The following is a 22,520-nucleotide window of genomic DNA, read 5'->3' as shown; positions in this document are numbered from 1 at the left end:
AGAACCGGAAATGGCCGAAGAGTCGGGAGTTGTGCCGAACCGGGGGCTCCCAGGACCTCGGGCCGGGCGGTCCCGCCCCGAGGTCGCTATCAGGACCCGCCCGCAGCTCGGGAGGGGAGGCGGCTCCCGGACTCCGGCGTGGGGGCCCAACGTTATTGGGGAGCTGAGGGCGGGGCCCTGGGGGCTGCGGGCGCACGCTGCGGGCGGCAGGGTTATCACGGCGCGCGCAGAGCTCCCGGGGGCCCGGCTGCTGCGGGAGACCCAAAGCGCTGCCTCAGACTCAGGCGTCGCGCCGTTGCCCGAGCGGCGCAAAGGAGACCGCTCTTCTCACGCATCCGTCAACACGGCGCCGGCCAATCGCAGCCCGCGGGCCCGCGCCATTGGCTGCCGTTTAGCCAATCCGAAGACACGCAGAGGTCCGCACGTCGGCGCCCCCGGCGTGACAACAAGCCCCGCGCCCCGGGCCCGCCCCCCGGCCCCTCCCGGCGCTCGTGCGTGCGAGTGCGCGCACCGCCCGTCAGCCAATGGCAGCTGCGTGCGGGGGCGCGCGCGCCGGAGAGTCCGTGCGTGCTCGCGCCCGCGCCGTCGCCGCGGTCTCCGCCGGCCTCCGTAGCCGGAACTGCCGCCGAGCGCCGCGCCCGGGCCTCCGAGGCTGAGCGGTCGCTGCGGTGCCCCGTGCGTCCGCCGCCCAGGGCTGGCCGAGTCGCCCCGACGCCGCCCCCAGACCGGCGGGGAGCGCTCCGGCGGCGCGGGCACCCGGGAGGCCCCGCGGGCCCGGGGAGCCAGGCTGCCGCGCGGCGTGGATGAAGAAGGTGACCGCGGCCGGTCGGGGTGCGGGCCGCGCCAGGGAGGGGGTCCAGGCCGGGCTGGCGAGCGCCGCCGCTGGGCGCGACCCCCCCGGCTTCTCCCGGGCCCTCCCGTGCCTCGGCCCAGCGGGAGACGGAGCGGTCCCCGCGACCCCGGGTCCTGGGCGCTCGAGCCGCATCCCGGTCGGGGCTCGGGGCGGAGGTGCCGGAGGTGCCGGAGGGCTGTCCGGGCGGCCGCGGCTCAGGAGTGTGGCCCGGCCCCGGGCGCGTGCTGAGGAGAACGCCGCCCCCTCAGCCGGGGGAGGCTCTCCGCCCGCGGCTCCTGCCCGCTTCCCCGCTTCCCCGCCGTGGCCGCCCGCTCCGTGCCCCCCGCCGGCCTCGCCCCGCACCTGTTGGCGGCTCGGTGTTGGCGCGGCGGCTCCCCCCGCGCGGCGGGCCCGGGGCGGGTGTGGGGCGGCCCCAGGGCCCCCGCGCGGCTGCTGTCACTTGGCGGGAGGCCCCGCCGCCCGCACAGCGCGTCCCGCCCGCACTCGGACCCGGGTCGGACCGCGACGCGGCCTCCGCCTGGACCCCGGGCCCGGCGCGGCTGCTGCGGGTGTGGCGCCCGTGGGCCGGGGGTGGCCGGGCGGTGTTGGCGGCGGGTGCGGGTCTGGGGTGTCCCCGCGCCGGCGGGCGAGCGAGCGGGTCCCGGGGGCGGGCGGCGGGCGGCGGGCGGGGACTGGAACAAACAACGGCGGCCATGTTGCGCGGGGCGCAGGCGGCCAAACTTGCGGCCCGCCCGGCTGATCGCGGCCCCGCTTCCCCGCAGGATGACAGTGAAGTTGGGGGACGGCGGCGGGCAGGAAGGGCTCAAGAAGCTGGGCAAGCGGCCGGCCGAGGAGGACTCGCTGGAGGGAGAGGCGGCGGGTGCGGGCGAGGCGGCGGAGGACGGCGGCACAAAGAGGGAGGCGCAGAGTCCCCGGGACGGCGGGGACGGGCCCCCCGCGCCCCCCGGCCCCCCGGCCCCGTCCCCGCCGCCCGCCGGCCCGCAGGACCAGCACCACTTCCTGCGGTCCAGCGTGCGGCCGCAGAGCAAGCGGCTCCGGAAGGACTCGGCGTGCGCGGGGGCCAGCGGCGCCAGCCCGGGAGTCCGCGGGAAAGGTACGAGGACTGGGGGCTGCGGGGCGGGGCCGGGACGCTGAGGGGGGGTCCCCTCTGATGGCCATAGCCGCACACGCAGGGTCTGCAGGGCGCACCCCGAGATCTGAGGCGTGGAAACACCACTGGGCAGCGGGCGTGTCTGAGCGGTGGAGGAGAACCAACGGTGTCTCCTAGTCCCGGGCTGCGCTGTCTCGGGCTGCGCTGTCTCGCCCCGAGTGTTCTGGGCTCTCTGGTGCCCGCCGTGTGGCCCCTGGGGCTAGGGCCCAGCCTTGCCTGCGGCCACAGAGAGGCTCCCCCACCGTGAGTGAAGTGGGCTCTGTCCTGCTACCTCAGGGTCTGGAGGGTGTCACCACCACCCCGCGGTGGGGTGGGTGCTCCCGGAGGCCCTGGGACTCCAGGCTGGGTCCCCAGCGCTGCTGTCCCTCCGTGGGGTGCACGGTTCCTCTCAGTCCTCGATGCTCCCAGCCAAGTAAAACCGAATGTTCAGAACCCTCCTTCAGTTTCTGGGAAGTGATTGTTTTTAGTGTTCCTGGGGCCTGGCCCCACGGAACGGGGCGTATTTCCGGAGCTGCGTGGGGAACCCACGCGGGAGGGAGGCCCTAGCTGGACGTGCCCCTTAAACGTGCCCGCCACCACGGCAGCCCTGGCTGGCTCAGCTTCCCATAAAGCTGTTGCCCTCACTGCCAGGAGGTGTAAGCACGGAGGATTTGGCACGTCTGGGAGTTAGAGCTCGGATCGGGCGGACGCTTCTGTGGACGCAGCCGTGGCGAACCTACTCTGAAAGCAGCTTTCGTTTAGTGACGCCAGAGCCATAGTGGGGCCTGGAGTCATGCTCCCCGCCCTGCTACCCTGCCTCGCCACCGCCTGGCCCCAGCAGCAGTGTCTTCCTGTGAAACGGGACAGTGTGGCTGGGAAGGCCGTGTCGGGGCCTCACCCACACTCGCTGCTTGGTCTGCACCGCTGGTGCCTCTGGATTTGCATCAGCTTGTCACTGGCCTGGTCCCGATTCCTGCCCCCACGTGGGCTCTGGGGGCCGTGCTTCCGTGACTTCTGGGGTCCTGCTGTCGCAGAAGCTGTTTCTTTAGGTAGACATTGCTGCTGGCGTCGCTTTCTCCTTCTTTGCTTATTTGCTTGTGGTCGCCAGCATCCAGGGTGTCTTCTTTCTGAAAGAGAGGCAGAGGGAGCGAAAGAAACACCGCCAAACACAGCACCTCTGGCGTGGGGGGGGACCGGGCTGGAAGCTGGGTTGTGCACACGGCCAAGCCGCACACTAGCCAGAGGAACTGTTCTGAGGGTTCCCAGCGCGTGTCCTTGGCTTCGTGTGAACTGTGGTGAGCCTCCTCGCCGGCCGGCCTCCTGCTCACTCGGCACTTTGTCTGGCAGAGCAGAAGGAGGGCCTGGGCGGTGCGGCGGGCGGGGTGTCCGGGCTGCTTCAGAGCAGACTTCTGGCCCGACCCCTGAGCCCTCTCCTCCGGCCACCCGCCCTCGCTCTCCCTGAGGGACAAAGACCCTGGGGCGAGTTTAGACGCCTCCACACAGCCGTCTCTACGAGCAGAGGTTTAACCCTGGTGATCCCGCTTGCTCTAGAGAGGAGAGGAAGGAGCGTCACCCTAGTGCGTGTGGTGCTGGGGATTGAACTTGGACCTCGTACCCGGTACCCACCACACCGTGCTCCTGCCTCCATGTGACCTCCCAGGCCACAGAAAATGGCTTTTCTTGGTACACTTCTGAAGGAAGGTTCTCTAGTTGATAAGGGCCAACGGCTGAGGGATAGCGCCGTGCGCTGGGCCGCACTTGAGCGGGGCGCAGCCCCAGCCTGTCCCGCACCACAGATTTTGTTTGTGATGGGGCTGCTGCCCCGCCTTGGGTAATTAGGGAACTCCTCACGTTAAGAAAGTGTGGCCCCAGCGACTGCCGGGGTGGTGGAGGGTCGGCACTGAGGTGGGTGCTCAGACCCCCTCATCCGTGTCTGTCGGGGCCAGAGGATCCTGCACATACCTGCCTTCCAGCCTGGTGGGATCGGGGGCCCTGTGGCTCCCATGTGTTGTCAGAAGGTGCCTGGGGAGGTTTTCCCGCCGCGACCAGAGGCAGTCCAGCGGAGACTGGCCCGCGTGAGGGCTGATCCTGAACGGCGGGCTCATCGCTTTCATAGCGGGCCTGAGAGCAGCACCCCTCAACTTCGGGGGCCAGGGCTCACCTGCACAGGCCAGCAGGAGTGTCTGCTGGCGTCAAAATGTGGGTGGCCACTGACCACAGGGCACAGCTGAGCGAGGTGCCTCGTGTGCTTGGACTCGGCAGAGCGCGTGGCTGGGAGAGCTGTTTGCGCACTGGCGGTGTGGTAGGGACTCTGGGTGGACCACGCTTTGCTGTGGAGTGCCCCCCGCCAGCTCGCCACCTTCGGCTCGTACTGCATCCTTGTCGTCCCAGTCAGACCCCGCAGGGAGCCCACGCTAAGCCCACCTGGGTCACTGTCACCTTCTCTGTCCCGCATCTGTTGGAGCCTCACCTCTGGGTGTTGGCTGGAGTTGGAATCAGGGTGAACCAGGGGAGGGTGACAGGCGCTGCTGCTAGCCTGTGCGTTCGCCTCTGTTCTCACACAGCGCTGAGGGCAGCCTGGCCTATTCCTGGTCTGAGTGTGTAGTGGGGGGGAAGCGCCGTGGTGCCACTCTGCCAGCCGTGAGCTCCCACCTGCCACCGTGGCGCCTCCACATGGGGGCTGGGCTCAAACCCAGGGCTTCGGGCTTGGCGGGACGGGTCTGTCTACTGTGAGCCCCTGACCCCTGTAAGTCTGAAGCACAGGTTCTGTTTCAGAGAACTCTGCGTGCCACATGTTTGTTTTCTTGGGTGATCAGAGTCGCCTCCGCCTGGCCTGCGGGGAGGACTGTGTGCTCTCTTGCTTCCCAGGCCGAGCCGTGAGCTTCTAGCGGGCGGCAGTGCCTTTCTCTCCTCAGTGGGGCCAGCTGCGCCTAGACAGCCCTCTGCCGACCGAAAGTGACCATTGAGTTCTGTCTTGAAGGAGCTGACGGAGGCGGATCTTCATCTGGAAATGGGCCCGGGGTTGCCCCCACCGCCCCTGCAGGGGGCTCGCGCTCTTCCTCGCGCAACCTAGGGTCCTCGGGTGGCGAGAAGGAGGAGGGCAAGAAGGTGCGGCGGCAGTGGGAGTCGTGGAGCACGGAGGACAAGAACACCTTCTTTGAGGGTCTGTACGAGGTGAGTCTAGGCAGCACCGCCTCTGAGCCCCCCCCCCCCCACTTGCCATCCGGCTAAGCTGCTTCCCGCTCTCCCACCCCAGCCCCAGTGCGGGGCCCTTGAGTGTCCAGCCCAGAGCTGAGGGATGTCACTGCTGGCCTGGCCGGAGTGGAGAGTCCTAAAAATAGGACCAAGGTGCTTCCATGCCTAGGGAGCCAGCACTGCCAGCTCTCCACGACCTAGTGCAGGCGCGCTGCCGGAGTGCCAGGCTATTGCTCGCTGCCGCAGCTGCTCCCCTCTGGATTCCCAGGGCCCTAGTGGCCTCCTTCAGTCTGGCTGGCCTGCCTGTGGCTGCATGCCCATGCCCATCCTGGTGGTTAGGAGCTGGCGTGTGCTTGCTAGCCCTTCTTTGCTTTTTAGACCTTTTATTTTACTGTTTTTATTTATTGAATAGAGACAGAAAAATCAAGAGGGTCTGGGGAAAACAGGGAAAGGGACAGAGACACACCTGCATCATTGCTTCATCACTCACAAAGCTTTCCCCCTGCAGGTGGGGACTGGGGGCTCGAACCCTGGTCCTTGAGCATTGTAACGTGTGCTCAACCAAGTGCGCCACCGCCCAGCCCCTCTCTGGCCCTTTCATTGCTCGCTGGGAACTGCCCTCCAGGGGTGGGTGCTTCCAGATCCAGCCCACGGCCTCTGTGCTCGCTGCCTGTGCTGTGCTGCCTTCTGGACCAGCCTCTGGCTCCCCGCTGCTGCCCCGCCTGGTCCTGTCTTCACGGGGTGGGGCTGAGAAAGCAGTGTCTGGGTGCTGGGCTGCTGACCCTGCGGCACCATGAGGCCCTGTCGCTGCCGAGTCTCAAACGTGGTGGCAGCGCTCAGGCAGTGCTGGGACTGTCTTATCTGGAGTGGAACATCGTTCTGAAGCTCTCCAGATGTTCAGGTACAGAGCAGGCTCTCCAGGGCTCTCCACTGCCCACGAGTGCTGTCTGTTTTTGTGGAGCAAGCAGTGAGTGTGTTTCTGTGCGGTGGACGTGCTGCTTCTTAACGAGATGCCTGAAGCTGGTGCTCCGGGCCCCTCTGCTCAGTCTTCTGGGCCATTGGGTAGGACAGAGAGAGGAAGGGAGATAGAAACACCCGCAGCGCTTGTTTCACTGCTTGTGAAGCTCTCCCCGTAGGTGGGGACTGGGGCTTGAACCTGGCAACATGCACTAAAGAGATGCACTGCCGCCCAGCCCCCTTAAGTCGTTGATGACTGGGGAGAGTCTGGGGATGCTGCCATCTGTCGCGGTTGAGCTCTGTGTCCTTCCTGCCTGGGCCTCGCTTCCTGCTCCCAAGCCTCTGATGTTTCTGGCCCCAGCTTTCCATGCCTGCTTTGTCCCGGGCCTAGCACAACTCCAGGATCAGGAGCTGTGCTCAGGGCAGGAGCGCTGGCTTACACGTGGCCTGTGCTCACCTCTGCGCTCTCTTCCTAGCACGGGAAGGACTTCGAGGCCATTCAGAACAACATCGCCCTCAAGTACAAGAAGAAAGGCAAGCCCGCCAGCATGGTGAAGAATAAGGAGCAGGTGCGGCACTTCTATTACCGCACCTGGCACAAGATCACCAAGTACATCGACTTCGACAACGGTGAGTGAGTGAGTGAGTGTGTGCGTGTGTGCGTGTGTGCGTGCTGTATGGGCCAGGGGGCTGCTGTGGGCCTTCTCCTGAAGAGGCCCCAGAAAGCACCTCAGATGAGTGCTTCTTCCTCAGAGCTGCAGGCATCTCCTTGGAGACAGCCCTACCCCCTGTCCCAGAGACACCCTCGCTCTCCAGCCCCTGGAGAGGGCATGCCTCAGGGAGGGGGCATGTCACTGAGTCAGTTCTGTTCTGTCACCGGCTGCTTTGGGGATGGCCTGTTGATTCCACAGGCTCAGCAGGCCTGTCCTGCTGTGACCCGTCGAGGGGTGCCTTCTGCCGATGGTCCCTTGGCAGCTACCTCTGGGGCCATTGCCATCAGGCCCTGCCCCGGTGTGACCCTCCTCCTGCTCTAGCCCTCGGCTGACTGCACCCGCCCTGTGATGTGGTATAGACTGTGATGTTTCAGGGTTTGTGCCCATCGTAGCTGAGTCCCTGAGCTCTGTGCCGGTCTGGATGGGTGCCGTCTTGGCTGGCCTACTGCCTTGTGGATCTTTAAATGTGAGCTGTGGCCCCTTGACCCATTCTTTCCAGGCGCTGCTCTGCTAACACACTTCTCCGTCTCCTACAGTGAGTTGGGCCTCTGAGAGGGGCTGTCTGGGTGAGGCCCAGGGAGGCCAGAGTACAGGCAGAGCAGGTGCCCCAGGCCCTCCTGTCTTTGCTCTGTGGGCCTCAGCACCTGGCTTCTGTTCAAGCCCCCAGCAGCAGCTCTGCAGGTAGAAGGCTGCCAGAGTTAGTCAGGAGAGTCTCTTTGCATAACCATTAAGCTGTCTCTCCCACCACCGGTCGGTTTCTAAGGAGCCTTCAGAAGTCTCCCACACTCCGCTCTGCATAGTTAGGACATTGTGGTGTCTCCTCATCCAACCGTGAGGCAGGCTGGGACCCAGGTGACCTTTGCTGGATGTGGTGCTTCCTGAATGGCATGTAGCGTGCTGAGCAGTGAGGGGCGTGGCTGCCGTGCCGAGGGTCTAGGCCTTGCTACCTTCTCGCATCCAATGTCTGTGGGGCAGTAGCTCAGTGGTCAGAGCAAGCAGACAGACAAGCCTGGGTCCCTGGCTCCAGATGGATGGCCTCCCTCAGGGCCTCTCGTATTCTGTGTGTGGACTGGGCCGGTGACTCTCACACCTACCTGGAAACTGGTTGCTTCTCCCCTTGGGGGTGTTGTTTAACCGAGCTGTTTCTTACACAGAGTCGTGCCCTCCAGGCTTTCACATGCTAGTGCCCAGGTGGGGTGTGCCCGAGCCTGTAGCCCAGGGTGCCTGCTGAAGTGCTGTCCCTGTTTGCAGTGTTCTCCCGGGGCCTGAAGAAGTCGTCCCAGGAGCTGTACGGTCTGATCTGCTATGGCGAGCTGCGGAAGAAGATCGGGGGCTGTGAGTGTGACCGGGGGTCTCTGGCTGGGTGTGTGGCCCTGGGGTGTCTCCTGTCCCCTTGACGTTGCCTTGCAGCTATCATAGAGAGAACGGGGAGAGCCCATTGGCTCCCTCTCTCCCTCCCCTCTGCTGAGCCCTCTTCCCAGCACTTGTCTGTGAGTTGCAGGCACCCCACCTCAAGGGCCAGCCAGTGACCCACAGGGTCACGGGGGAGCCACGTAGCACCCCACAGTGCTTGGTATTCAGACAGTCAAGCACTCAACAAGGTGAGGCCTCCAGGCAGGTGTGAATGAGCCTTTGGCTGCATGAAGGTCTGTCCGAGGCAGGTAACAGGTTCCTGGGCCCAGAGACCATAGGCCAAGTGATAGTCTCACCTGGGTCACGTGAAGAGACCCTGCCTGTGCCTGCAGCCCTCCAAGTCCTGAGGTTGTGGTGGCTCTGCTCACATGGCGCCACGCATGGTTCACCCTCTGCTCGATTAACTTTTGCTATCTGTGGTCTCTGCTCCCAAGTTCTTCAACCTCCTAACAGGCCGGGCTCTGTGTCCTTAGGCCGCTGCCTGGCTCTCCTGAGTGAGTGCGCCCTGCCGGGTTCCCCTCCACCTGCCCTGGCTGTGTGTTGGCTTGCTGCTCGGGCTTGTCTGAAAGACCTGTTGGGGGTTGAATCAGTTGTCCATCACTTAGGGACATGATTCCACAGTTCTGACCTGTGCTCCTCTGTGAGGGACACCTCAGTCCTCTGTTTTGCCCTTCTGTCTGTCTGGGGTGTTGTCCTATGTGGGCATTTGTGTGTTTCTCTCAAGTGTTGAGAATTTGTTGGTGAGTCCCCAGAGTCTCCCACTACTTTATCACTGTGCTTGCTTTGTCCTCGACTAGGACATTGGCCATAACCCTGGGATCTGGTTGTGTTGCTCAGCACCCTTGTGGGATGGGTCCCAAGTGAGCTTGATAGCCATAGCCTCTGGGAACAGCATCCAGCGGGCGTGGGTCAGACTAGGCATCTGAGGACAAAGCAGGGGTTTGGAGAGGGCTTTGGGACGAATGGCGAGCTGGTCCCTGCAGGTGGGAGCTGTAGAGGCTTTGTCTTGTAGCCCTGGGACATCCTGCGGGGCTGGAGGGGCCTCTGCGTTGCAAGCCGTCTCTGGGACCCTCGGCAGCCTCACTGTCACTGCCTGTTATCACACTGTCTCTTCTCCCTTTGAAGGTATGGATGACAAGAACGCTAGCAAGCTGAATGAGCTCATCCAGGTCGGGTAAGTGGGGCTGTGAGCACAGCTCAGACCCAGAGCCAAAGGGGATGGTCCTCTCCCTGTGCATGTGAGGACAAAACACTGACCTCTGGCCTGGCCTGACACTTCTGCATGGCTGCGGGGGGGAGAGGGACACATGGTACACTGGTGCAGTCACCTGGGGCAGGAGCTCACCTCCTGGTGGGATGTGAGGATGGTGGAGGGGGCCTGCTCGGGGCTTTTCCTTCACGGGAACACTCCAGACACCAGGCAGGAGGCTGAGTGTGGTTCCTGTCACCAGCAGGAGGGTGTGAGGTAAAGGCTGGGAAAAGCCATGGTACAAGGAGTCAGCGTTGTCTGACTTGTCAAGTCCTGGGTGCCCAGGACCCCCTGTTAGGATGTGTGTGGACCCTCAGCCAGGGCCAGCCCACCCCAGACCTTCTCCCGAGACCTCAGTGACCCCTCACACTGTCTCCCCAGGGCCACTACAGTGCGCTACAAGGGGAGGAACCTGCGCATCAAAGCTCCCATGTGTCGCGCCCTGAAGAAGCTGTGTGACCCAGACGGTGCGTAGAAGGCTGGGGAAGCTTGTGGCCCTGCGCCCCCTGCCGTGTGTGCTCTGCTTTGGTGTCAGCTGGGTCTGGCCTCTGCCCGTGGTCGCCCACCAGACGCTCACAGCCACTCTCCATGGCAGGTCTGAGTGACGAGGAGGATCAGAAGCCCGTGCGCCTGCCCCTGCGCGTCCCTGTGGAGCTGCAGCCACGCAACAACCATGCCTGGGCTCGGGTGCAGAGCCTGGCCCAGAACCCAAGGCTCAGGTGACGCAGCTTGAGTTTGGAGGGCCACCCCGGCCGGGCGGCAGGCTCACCCTCATTCTCTGGCATCACAGGAGGGAAGGGGGTCCTCTGTCTCTTGGCTTCAGGCTCTGGACACGCCCGGATGCATTCCATACTTGGACAGGGTGGGTCCCCATGTGACAGCACCTCTGTCCCCTCGTCCTCTGCAGGATGATCGTGGAACTTCATCGAAAGGTCTCCAGCCTCATTGAGTTCTTGAAGCAGAAGTGGACGCTCCATGAAGTGCGAATTGTATCCTTTTTCCTGTAGACACCCACTCTCTGCCCTGCGGTGTAGCGCCTGTCCCCCACTGCCCCCCTAGCCATGCGTGTGGCCAGAGCAGCCATGGCATCAGGTGGTGAGACCGCCCCAGCTAGGAGGGTGTGGGGAGTCAGGAAGGCGTGCCTGAGCCTCGTTGGCTGCCTCCTTAACTAACGTGCTCAGCGGAAGACACTGGAGGCGCGGCAGCTGCAGGACACTGGCGCTGAGCCGGCACCAGAGAAGGTGGCGTTGCACCTGTTCCCCGGTGAGAACTGCAGGCTGACGCCCCTGCCAGGCGTGGCCCGGGTTGTACACTCCAAGGCCTTCTGCACCGTGCACTGGCAGGAGGGCGGCCGCTGCAAGCAGAGCACCAGGGATGCCCACCCTCTGCCCCCGGCCCAGATCCTGGGCATCCAGAGTGGCCAGGGCACCGCCAGGGGCCAGGTGCGGTGTGTACGGGCTGCCACCGGGCGGCCCCCTCCTACCGACGCCTCCCAGAGCTCTGGAGAGAGCTCCCCCGAGAACGGCGCAGGGGAAGGGGCCGGCCCCAGCCTCAGCAGCCCAGACACCCGAGACCGACTGCTTCTCGGACTCCAGGAGAAGACCCCATTGGCACCGCCACCTCCCTCGGAGCCTGCGGAGCTTACCCCAGAGCCCGGTGCCTGTGCCTGTGGGCCATTGCCCGAGCTGGAGGACGAGCTGTCCTTCCTGGACCCCTTCCCAAGATACATGAAGTCCTGCCAGGACCTCATCATCCCCGAGCGCTGCCGCTGCCGGGACACCCAGCCCTCAGACCGCTGCTCCCCCGACGCTGTGGGCTCCCCGCCTGGCCTCCGGCCCCCACCTGATGTTGGCACTAAAGATGCAGTGGATGCACCTGTAGAGGAGCCCCAGGAGAAGGGGAGCCCTCTGGGCCCCCCGCCACCTCAGGGACAGCCAGCCACCAAGCCCCCCAGGGACATGCCGGCCGGCCGGCTGGCCCAGCAGCTGCGGGAGGAGGGCTGGAGTCTGCAGACGTCCGAGAGCCTGACACTAGCCGAGGTCTACCTCATGATGGGCAAGCCAAGCAAGCTGCAGCTCGAATACGACTGGCTGGCTGTGCTGGGCCCCGACAGCCAGGCCCCCGGCCCCCGCCACACACAGCGCCTCCTCAGCTGCCTGCTGAAGCTCATCTCCACCGAGGTCAACCCCCGGCTGGTGAGTGCGGCCGAGCCTCCTTGTCCAGGCCCCGCACCCTGTGCTGGTGTGGAGCACGTCGGGGCGCCGGGCGCTGCTGTGGGGCCAAGCTGCAGAGGCGGGAGGGTGGTATCCTGCGTTTCTGGGTTGGTTGTGGTTTTGGTGTCCTTTGCAAGTGTGGTTTTTAGAGGCATCAGGGTAGGAGCAAGGGGAGAGGCACTCCTCAGAACCCTCTGGGAGGCTCAGCTGGCTTAAGAGCCGCAGGCCACACACGCAGACCAGAGTGGGCAGGGGCCGGGTTTGTGAGACCCCTTGAGGTTGCAGCTCTGACTCAGCAGAGGCCGTCGCTGGCTGTGAATGCCTTTCGTTCTAGAAATTAAGTCTGTTTCCTTTCTCTGACTTAGTCAGTAGAGTCTGCTGAAGTCCTCTCGGCCCGCGCGTAGATTCTGACTGTTGTCTCTTGCCAATTAGCAGCCCTCGTGGCTGCTCTAGGCTTCTCTCACTGCTGGAGAACCTGCCCCACACACTGCCCTGTCACTGAGGGACCAACCTACCTGTGCCCAGTTTTGGCAGTGGGCACCAGATTGTGAGGGGAGAAGGCTGGTCTTCCCCACTGGGGCTCTGACCTTTGTCCTGCTGGAGACAGGTCACTCTCAGCTGCTGTGCCCAGTCCCGCTCTGGGCACTCACTCCAGGTCTCCTTGAGGTGCTGAGTCAGACCACATTTCCCATTTTCTTCTCAGGCTCCGGAAGTGACCACAGGACCCACGGCATCCCTGAGGCCAGCCCAGGAAGAACAGTCAACCACGCCCCCCGGGAAGGTGGTGGCCATCAGTTCGAGGAGCCCCCGCTGCCCTCGGAGCCAGCCCGCCCTGCGCAGTGGCAAGACCTTCTCACCTACGTCTGCACCCTGCCCCTCAGGTGAGGCCGAGGGAACTTTCAGCCCAGGTCACGGGTCCCCGCAGCTTCTCCTGAAAGGAACGCTGGACTAGTCCGCCAGCCTGTGTCCCTCTGTCCTGTGTCCAGGGAGCTACTCCGTCTCAAGGTCCTTCACAGACAGACCTGGCACACAGAAGCCCAGCAGAGACATGGCCCTTCCCCTGAGGTGCCAGGCACGCTGCTGTCACAGTGAGACTGGCAGTCGTGACTAGGGACCTGGACTCATGGCCTGTTTGAGAGGCAGAGCAAGGTTGTCTCCAGGCTGCCTTGTGCTGGTGTGCTCCCCGTGGGGGTGTTCACCGTGTCGTGCCCCCTGGGTTTGATTGTTTTACTTCTCCTTGTGGGAGTGCTCCTATAGGCGTGCCTGATGTGCGGGGCCCAGCTGCGGGAGCACCTGAGCTCTGGCTCCCCCCACAGGCCCCCGCTGACAGGGCTGCAAAGGGCCTGCAGTGCCCGCAGCAGCTGCCAGCTGAGTGCTGGGGGTCTGGCTTCTCCCAGGCTGCTTCTGTCCTGGTACAGTTCCCACTGTCCCCAGAGCACACTGTGCCCCCACACTGTTCCTGCCTGGTGACGTCGTCGTCCTGGAGGGGATTCCTGAGGTCCGTGGGGATAAGCAAGCCACTAGGGTGGCAGGTTCCCCCGTTTCCTCTCTTCCTTCCCAGGACAAACAGAGCAGCTTCGGTGGGAGGGCTTGTCCCTGTGGAGGCTTGGGCCTTGCTGGGAGGGCGCTGGGCTCATCCTGCCCACCTGCCTGCTCCTGCCCTCTCTGAATTGAATGTGTTCGCAGGCTGGAAACACCTAGGGTTCAGGGAGAGTGAGGGTGCAGCACAGCCACAGGGAGCTCAGTGAGCGGAGCCTGGAAATGGCGGCTCTCGAGTCACCTGTTTCTGTCTCTGACACGGGCTCTGCTCTGTGCAGTGGAGCGCAGGCCAGCATCAGCTTGCTTTGCCCGAAGCAGGTTCTCTTGGCACACAGCCACACACGTCCAGCAGAGGGCCCGGGGCTCCCCAGAGCTGGCACATGTTCTCTAGCCGTGGTATGAGCTTGACTGACCTCTAGTGTCCTCGCAGACCTGGCAGACAAGTCTAAGGGCATATCTGCCTCCCCCCAGGACCACACAGGAACCACCCTGAGCTGCTCCCCTGGAGGGGAGGCGGGCACCGTTGGGCTGGGCTCAGGAAGCGCCTCCCGGGGATCCAGCTCGGTGCCCAGCATGCCTGTGACTTGGTCCCCAAGCTCCATCCCCTAAGGTGATGCAGCCCAGCGCCCTGGCTCACTCTCTCCCGACCCCACAGGCTCCAGAAACGCTCCGTGCCCCCTCTTGGTGGCTGGTCCTGCCAGCACAGGTAGCGGGGACTCCGATGGCGGTCTCTTTGCCGTCCCGACAATTCTGCCACCCAATAGCCGCCACGGGAAGCTTTTCTCTCCCAGCAAAGAGCCGGAGCTGACATTCCGCCAGCACCTCAACTCCATCAGTGTGAGTGGGGGGCCTGCAGCCTGCCCCGAGCCCGCTGCGTGCGGGGCTGCGGCACTGAGGTCGCTGCTCGCTCTCCCGCAGATGCCGTCCGACTTCTTCTTGCCAAAGCCCAGGAAGCTGCGGAACCGGCACCTGCGGAAGCCGCTGGTGGTCCAGGTCAGAACTGGCCCCTTCCCCTCCGAGCCTTTGTGTCTACCCATGGCATGCTGAAGTGCTGGGGTGCCCGGCCTGGCTGTGTGGGGGTCCTCTCGGACAGCTTTTGGGTGTGGTGGGTGCCTGGCTGCTGGGCCCCACGTGTGCACGGAGCGTGTGTGTGACGGCACAGGGCGGCCCCGTGGGCGCAGACCCCGAGGTCGCTCCTGGCGGGAGGGGCGAGCTGTTGCTGAGCGCGCCCAGCAGTCGCCGTCTGTTTTTTGGTTGTTTTGTTTTTTATTTATTTATTGATTCCCTTTTGTTGCCCTTGTTGTTTCATTGTTGTGGTTATTATTGTTGATATTGATGGCATCATCGCTGGATAGGACAGAGAGAAATGGAGAGAGGAGGGAAAGTTTGACAAGGAGAGAGGGGAGAGAAAGACAGACACCTGCAGACCTGCTTCACCGCCTGTGAAGCGACTCCCCTGCAGGTGGGGTCATCGTCTCTTTTTATGGTCTTGTTGCACGATGGCTTGGAGAGGACTCCTGTTCAGGCTGTTTTTAGAGCACTCACAGTTGTGAGCCGTCACTGCTGACCGGCCCCCAGATATCTCCCTCCAGTGAAGTGCTTTACCCCCCAGCCCTGCCCTGAGCACTTCATGCAAATGCAGCGAGGCTCTAGCACTGCGGTTAGAAAGGTGTACCACGGTGAGCGAGAGAACCAGAGCCTCACTGAGTGTGCAGTGCTGGGGCCAGACTTGACCTCGTGCCCCGCTCTTCGATAGTTGTCACTGTGAAGGAGTCCTGAGCACACTGGAGCCCTGGGCACCTGGGGCGGGGGAAATGCGGTCGGGGTGAGTGTCCTCTGTCCCCAGCCATGCTTCAAGCAGCCACTCTGCCCTACCCCCACGTGAGGAAGCCCAGAATGAGAGGGTCTTGTGCCAGTTGGTCTCCTGGCTTCTTTGGCCACCGCGCTCCCTGCAGAGGCAGCAGACTGGCCTGCATGGCCAGTGCCCCTTCTTGAGCTGTCCCTGGGAAGGCCGAGTCCCGGAGGCTGCTCAGAGAAGACCTCGAATCTATGGGCCCGGGGTCATCACTCTGGACCCTGGATGCTCTGTGACCCTTGGGTCCCTCTCATCTGGCATGTTCCTTCCCAACCTAGTGCCGTGGCATGATTTGGGGTATTAGACTTATCTGTTCTCTAACTGCCTTATTTTCCTCCTGCAGAGGACACTGCTTCCTAGACCATCTGAGCACCAGGCCCACAACGTCTGCTCCTTCTCCATCCTGTCTAACTCTCCCATCACGGGTGAGTTCTGGGCCCAGGTCTGCTCTCCCTCCTCCATCCTGCCTGAGAGTGAGGGTCTCTGCCCCCCCCCCCCTTCCAAGTGGCCCTTCCTGCCTCTCTGCTCCATCTCTGGGCACCGGACAGCTGGTGCTTCCTGGCTCAGGGCCCTGCCCCAGGGTGTTCTGAGTATAGTCTGGTGGCGCTCCTGCCCACCCTCCTGTGTTCGCTTAGTCACCTGCAGGCATCCGTGGCAGAGATGTGTCCTCTATGTACAGGTCACACTCACAGGCTCGAGCCTTTCTAGGTCAATCTAGTTCAGCGAGAGCCCTGTAGTGAAACTCCCCACCACCTCCTCACTGCTGGTCTTAATATTTGCGTCTGGCGTATGTACTTCGGGAACATGTGCCTTCTGCCAGGGGCTCTGTCTGCCACCGCTCCTGCCAGCCATTCCCACGGGACGACAGTGGTGACTGAAACTGTGGTAGCCTCTGAGAGTCATGGGCTGCTATCAGCAAGGGGGCCAGAGCTCGTCCCTAGATGGGGCCAGTGTGACCTCCAGCTTTGTCACATTAGCCAGTGCTGCGAACACGCAGGGCTTCTAAAGGGCGGGGGCTGACAGGTGCCTTGTCCTCGTCCTCCAGGGAGAGGCTCCTTCCGGCCCATCCAGTCTGCCCTGACCAAAGCTGCTCTGTCCCGCCCCATCGTGCCCAAGGTCCTCCCACCACCTTCCACCAACCACCTGTCCAGTAAGCTGTGTGGCTTCCCCTTCTCGTCGGGTGTATTTGGGGTGTCCATGGAGCTCAGACTCATGGACCTCTCTTGTCGCCCATCAGGTGCTATCGACTTAGCTGCCAAAAGTGCTGGGATCATACCAGGGAGCCCACTCCGGGTCCTGGACACTGAGGGCTTGTCTGGCATCTCCCCTCTGTCCTCAGATGAGGCAGCCACTGCTGTCACAGGCCAGGACACCAACGGGGCCGCCCAGAATGGAGACCCCATCCCCCCCATATCAGTAAGTGTGTATAGACTTCTCTGTGGTCACAATTTCTGGCCAGGGACAGTCACTCCGGGGTGCAGTGGCGGGAGGGGTGCAAGACTGCAGGATAGAGGCTGGGCCCCAGGGCCTTCTAGAGCAAGCTTGGGGTCTGGAGCCAGGAGCCCACAGGGGAGCTGTGTCCCAGGCTGTCACTGAGACGTGTGTGAACATTGTAGTCGAGTCAGCTTACAAGGCAGGCGGCTGCTTTCCTTCAGGACTTGAGACCTATTTGCACAAGCGTCCTAGGGTTTGTGTGTGTGTGTGTGGCGGGGGGGGGGGGGACCACTGGGTTGGGGCCTCCTATGCCTGGGACACAGTGTGGGCAGCCAGGTATGTGGCCAGCCGCTCATAGGTAGCCTTCCTGGTGTCACAGGGCACAGGTGACCCATTTGTCAGCGTTCCTCCGAGACCTGAGCAGGAGCCACTGGATGATGGTTTCCAGGTAGAGTTGTCTGTCATCTGCTGAGCAGAGGAGCCGCCCAGGCCCCCGATGCCAGGGTCCTGCAGGGGCCCCAGTTGCCCTCATGCTCTCCTCAGTTCCAATGCTGGTGGTCCGCATGCCCAGCAGGACGAGGTGTGAGCTGGCAGTGCCCCTGCCTGCTGTCCCCTCTTTGTGTGCCACCAACGCCCTGCCTGAGTATCTTTGAGTGTCAGAGCTCCCGCAGTGTCTGTTCCTGGGCAGGAGCAGGGGAATGTGGTTCTCCATGGGGGGAGGGGCAGAGGGGCAAGGACCTCGGCTGTCTGAGCGCCCCGTCTCCCCACAGGGCCCCTCTGTGCTCTCTCTCTCTGAGCTGCCCAAGGCTGCTCTGCACAATGGCCTCTCCACGCCTCTGCCCTCCGAGGGCGCCAGCACCCGCCTCTCCCCACCCAATGTCTCCGCCCTGCTGGACATCTCCCTGCCAGGCCCGCCAGAAGACGTGCTGTCACAGGGCGAGCCCGCCACACACATCAGTGACTCCATCATTGAGATCGCCATCAGCTCGGGCCAGTATGGTGAGGAGCCCTCACCTGAGTACCTGCTAGCTATGCTGCAGTGCCCCTTCTCCCAGTGCTTTTAAGGTTTATTTGTAGGGGAAGGGATGGCATCACTCTGGCACATGTTGGGCCAGGGTAGAACTTGGAGCACACGGGGAGGTGCCCAGCTCTTCATCAGCTGTGCCGCCTGGGTGCAGCACCAGTGGTTGAGGTGTGGCCCCTCAGCTAACTGGGGGACAGGGCGGAGGGCTCTGGAGGGCCTCGGGGTCTAGGCCTCACCTGGCTCGCGTGCATCTTTGTGAGGACAGGCTGAGGAGCCGGGTCCCACACATGCACGCTCTGCACCCCGTGACCTGAGGTCTGGTCCACAGGGGAAGGAGTCCCTCTTTCTCCAGCGAAGCTCAACGGCAGTGACAGTTCCAAGAGTCTTCCCTCCCCGGCCAGCAGCCCTCAGCCAGACTGGATCGCCTCCCCAACCCACGACCCCCAGTGGTGCCCCAGTGACCCCACAGACTCCTCACTCAGCAGCTTGTTCGGTGGGTGGCCCCGAGGGTGCCAGCTAGCCCGAGGTGGGGACGGGCAGGGCTCCCAGCTTGGAGCTCTGGGTGCTGCCTTTCTCATTCTTGGAAATGCACCCACTCCTTCAGCTGCTCATCCCCGAACAGGGCAAACAGTGGCTCCGGGAGCCCAGCCCACTCGGTCAGGTGCCCCCACCCCACTGGACTGCTGTGCTGAACCTCGGACATGACTTGGCCCTGGGTGCCCCCACCCCCATGTGTCCAGCATGTTCTGACACCAGATGCTCAGTGTCAACTGCCGTGAGAGCAAGGGCACTGACTGGGCCCTGAGCCCCCAGGAGCATCCCCCAGGCCCTGCTTGCCCCCTGCAGAGCAGATCACACAGAGGCAGCCTGGGCACCTGTAGCTTGACTGGGGGGTGGGCAGCACAGACACACCCAGTGTGGCTGGGGGCTCAGCTGCACCTTCCCACCTGCAGCCAGTTTCATCTCCCCGGAGAAGAGCCGAAAGATGTTGCCAACCTCGGCGGGGAACCCCAGTGGCACCTCCTTGCTGGGCCCCAGCCTGCTGGACGGGAGCTCCCGGGACTCCTTCGTGTCCAGGTCCCTGGCTGATGTGGCTGAGGTAAGTGCCCCGCCTCAGCTCACAATGGGCACCCGGTGCCCCCTGGCCTGGCAGGGTACTCAGAGCTGCTTCCCACGTGGGGAGAAGCGTGCCCTGGTACCACAGACGGCAGCTGACAGGCTGTCACGAGGCCTCATCTCCGAAGCCAGATGGCTGAAGCTAGGTGGTGGTGCGCTTGCTAGTCAGGCTCTTGGCACTGCTGACAGCGTGAGCCTTGCCTTTAGAGCACCAGGAGCTTCCCGAGCTCTGCACCCCAGGGGCAGCAGGCTGTGTTCTGCAGAACCGCCCAGTGTGGCTTCCCCAGTCCCTGTCCCCAGTGGTGAACGTGTCCCATGCCCATCCCAGGTGGTGGATTCCCAGCTGGCCTGCATGATGAACGAGAACAGCGTAGACTACATATCGCGCTTCAACGACCTGGCCCAGGAGCTTTCCATCTCCGAGCCTGGCCGCCGTGAAGTTCTGTTTGATGGCAGTGGAGGAGGCCCCCCAATCGGTGACCTGTCCCAGTGATGGCCCCTGGCAGCTCTAGAGAAAGGCTGCAGCGGCTGCTGTTCTCCACTCCAGACCAGAGAAAACCTGAAGGAGGCCGGGCCCAGCAGCAGTCTGAACAGGCTGTGTCTCCACAGGCGGGGCCATGGAGCACTGCAGGATTGGCCAGGGGCCAGGGTCTGTGAGAGGCTACCCACATCTGCCTCGTGTAAAACATTGCAGTGCGTCTCCCCTGTGTGGCACTGTGTCCCCGGGAGTAGGGGCTTTCCCTGTCAGGATCCCTAGCTGCCACGATGGCCTTCCAGCAGCCCCCACCTCACGTCAGCCGCTTGCTCTGCAGTGAGGAGCGTGAGGACAGTTGGGTGGCCGGGCTCTGCCTGGTGGTGTCCATCATGGCACAGTGGGCACCAGGACCACTGGATAGAAAACTGCCCGTTGACCAGTGGTCCGTCCCCTCACCCCGAGGTTTTCCCTGACTTGGCACTTGTGTGGACTGTGAGCAGCCCTGTCCAGCTGTGTGAGTCGATGCAGCAGAAGCCATTGGAGAGGAGCAGCAGCTCCCTGTGGAGCTGGCAGCCATCCTGCCTCTCCTCCCGAGGGAGGCCTACATGCTCGCCTGACTGGATGAGACTTCCCTGACCTTTGTACTCCTCTGACAGGGACTCTTCAACCTCTGCGACCAGTCTTATGCAGGGCAGTCCCCTCCTGCTGGCCAGCATGTAGTGTTCCTGGTGCCAGCCTCATCCATCCCCTCTTCCTGTGCCCCATGGCCCCCTGTGCAGGGACTCCAAGTGCTCTCTTAGCACTGGAACCACATCCCATGTCACCTTGGACCTCCCCAGCTGAGCTGACCTGCTGTCCCCAGTGCAGCCCCCCAGTGTGGCCTGCGTGCTCCCCCGCCCTCGTATCTAGCATGTGCATGGGAGCTGGCACTGTCAGGTCCCGCTGCTGTGCCTCCACCTGGCAGTCAGACTGGGCCACCCAGTTTACCTGCTCTTATCTTCACTCTCCTTCCAGCCCTCTCCTAGCTTCTGTCCAGGTCCCCAGCGAAGGGCCAGTAACATGACTAGGGCAGCCTCGAGTGGTCTCTTCAGCCGTACCAGACTGCAGGGAGCAGTGACGCCAGGCAACCTGCCTCTTGTCTAGCTTCCCAGAGCTCGTCTGTAAGGCTGCTCCCTGTCAGGCCTGAGTGCAGGCACAAACACCACCGCCAGTTCCTGTGATGGCCACTCCATGTGGGACAGGGTCCTCACTGTGTCCTGTGATGGATCATAGCAGCTTCCTGAATAGGGTCAGCATCTCAGTGTCTGGCCTGCCCAAGTTAGCAGTATGCTGGGTTGGGTCAGGCCACTGCTCACACTTCCCTAGTCAGATGCCAGTCATCCTTCCCACACCAGTACTGGCAGCCATGCCTAGTGGTGGGCATAGGAGTCCCAGCTGTCTGCCAGGTATCCCCAGGGCACTCTAGTGTGTAGGTTGGCACCAGTTACCTAGTGACATCTGGATGAAGGTGAACTCTGGAGGCTTAGCTCAGCAGCCGCTGCAGAGGCTATGGTGTGGGCTTCACAAGGGGTTGAGCCAGCCCATGAAGTTGAGAAAGCCAGTGATGCCAGACGCCGCCGCTGCTCACAGAGCCAGGCAGATGTGTTTCTAGCCGCCAGGGAAGGTGTCGCTTGCGGCACTGAGCTGCTAGGTGCACCTTTTCCAACTAAAATGAGTACTTGGGCATAACAACAAGCAGCTGCTAGAGCTTAGAGTTTTAAGGAGACCCTAGCCAGGAAGCCATCCCCTCTTGCACCCTTCCCTGTGTCCCCGAGGAAGTGGCTCCCGTCGTGCCCTCAGCTTGCCTGGTGACGGCAACAGTTCCACGGGGATGGCTTTGCTCATGTCTGGGATCTTCCTGCTCATCGTCTTTCCTAAAGTTGGAGACAGTCCTCAGGGTGTTGGTGTTTGGCCTTGTCTCTGAGAGCACCACAGGTGCACCCCAGTCTTGAGCTTGCAGGGACTAGTTCAAGTTTGTGACAGCTCTGTTCTGGACACAGAGGACTTGTGAAGGAACGGGGGGGGTTGGGGGGGGTCTGAAAACGTTGTTTATCAGCACCAGGACCCCACCCCTTGCCGGCTGCTGTGTCAGGGCTTCATTTACTAGGTTACACCCTTGAATCTGACCTGTTTGGCACAGAGGGAAGTCATGGAATGAAAAAAGGAAGACAATTGCTTTTTGTTTGTTTTAAGACATCGAAATCCATCAGGTACATTTGATGAGAGGAAATAGGAAATTGGGCAGTTACCTTAAAAAATATAAATGACCCCAGCATACCTTCCTGCCGGAACTCTCCCAGCCCCATGGTTATTTCTAAGTCAAGTAAGTTAAGTCTTGGAAGCACTACAGCACCTGTCTGTACCTTTGCTCTGTAACAGGATAACTGGCTCTGAAAACTACAGTTGGACAGCAGGGCTGATGCTGTTCTAATCGTGAAGCCATATCATCTGAGGTTTTCAGTCTGTTGGAGATGTGAATTTGTTTTATAGGTTATAAATATACATATACAGTGTCTGTATAAAGCAGAATGCCTGTCCCTCCTGATTATTTTTTGTACCATATTGTAAATTATATTATTTATTCTTTACCAATTTTGGGAATAAAAGGTGTTTTGGTTATTTAATATAATAAAAACTGTTAAACTTCTTATGTTTAAATTTCCAGTTAAACTTGTAAATCTGTTTTTATTATTGTGCATAAATACATACTAATACTTGATCTAATGATGCTTGGTTTTGCCTCTTTCCCCCCCCCCATGTTCCTGGAGACAGCCCTGAGGCCCTGGTCTGGTGAGAGCTCATGCTGGAGACTGGCTGTCCACTGCGGTCCATTAAGCATCTAGCACTGCTGGATGTTGGCACTTCACCTTGTGTGACCCCTGAGTCTGCCTTTCTGGAGTTCGTTTCTGTCCCAGGTTACGGCAGAGGCAGGAAGGAGGGTCAGAGGGGACCCGGATCCACGGACTGGAGCTCTGGCAGCCTGTCCTGCAGATCGGCCGCAACTCCGGCCTCTCCTGGGATCCAACTGTCGCTCAGAATCAGGCCCCCACGCGGGTCTGCTGCACAAAAGAGCAGTGCCTGCCAGCCTTTGTTCCCCGGTGCCGCCCCCCGGCGTGCCCCTCTCTCTTCCCTCCGCTGTCCAGTAGCCACCCTATGTCCCTCCCCCCCCACTGCCTGGTCCCTGCCCCCTTCCGGTAGCACCCTAAGTGCTCTGGTTCCCCTTTCCGGTCCCAGGCGCTCCCGGAAGCGCCCCGGGGGGCGGGGTCCACACGTGTTCCGCAGACTGCCCGCGCCTCCTCTCTTTCAGAGACGACTG

General features: G+C 62.4%; 1 protein-coding gene across 2 annotated transcripts; it reads left to right on the top strand.

Annotated features, from left to right (window-relative positions):
• The first annotated feature begins 612 nt into the window (after positions 1-612).
• Positions 613-21,928, top strand: CRAMP1 (cramped chromatin regulator homolog 1). Of its 2 annotated transcripts, XM_060172643.1 has the most exons (21): positions 613-812; positions 1,615-1,946; positions 4,963-5,156; positions 6,611-6,764; positions 8,099-8,182; positions 9,386-9,434; positions 9,891-9,976; positions 10,105-10,228; positions 10,417-10,498; positions 10,691-11,704; positions 12,426-12,603; positions 13,917-14,098; positions 14,180-14,254; positions 15,460-15,541; positions 16,162-16,266; positions 16,354-16,532; positions 16,930-16,998; positions 17,321-17,549; positions 17,903-18,067; positions 18,528-18,673; positions 19,019-21,928. In XM_060172643.1, the coding sequence occupies exons 2-21, from the start codon at positions 1,616-1,618 to the stop codon at positions 19,181-19,183; spliced, it is 3,693 nt and encodes a 1,230-aa protein (XP_060028626.1). In that variant the 5' UTR covers positions 613-812; position 1,615; the 3' UTR covers positions 19,184-21,928. The 2 variants fall into 2 exon arrangements, with proteins under 2 accessions (XP_060028626.1, XP_007528070.2); XM_007528008.3 differs by lacking the exon at positions 613-812 and having other exon boundaries at positions 1,601-1,946.
• Positions 21,929-22,520: the final 592 nt, after the last annotated feature.

The sequence above is a fragment of the Erinaceus europaeus genome, chromosome 15 (assembly GCF_950295315.1).
Source record: "Erinaceus europaeus chromosome 15, mEriEur2.1, whole genome shotgun sequence".
Taxonomy (NCBI): domain Eukaryota; kingdom Metazoa; phylum Chordata; class Mammalia; order Eulipotyphla; family Erinaceidae; genus Erinaceus; species Erinaceus europaeus.
The sequence above is the reverse complement of the archived record's forward strand: the minus strand, read 5'-3'. Positions and strand labels throughout refer to the sequence as shown.

What these genes read in the sequence shown, in the direction of transcription:
- CRAMP1 (XM_060172643.1), top strand. Translation starts at nt 1,616, where the DNA reads ATGACAGTGAAGTTGGGGGACGGCGGCGGGCAGGAAGGGCTCAAGAAG. An exon ending in GGAAGCCGCTGGTGGTCCAG is followed by an intron (nt 14,255 to 15,459) that starts GTCAGAACTGGC and finishes TTCCTCCTGCAG; the next exon opens with AGGACACTGCTTCCTAGACC. An exon ending in CATCAGCTCGGGCCAGTATG is followed by an intron (nt 17,550 to 17,902) that starts GTGAGGAGCCCT and finishes TCTGGTCCACAG; the next exon opens with GGGAAGGAGTCCCTCTTTCT.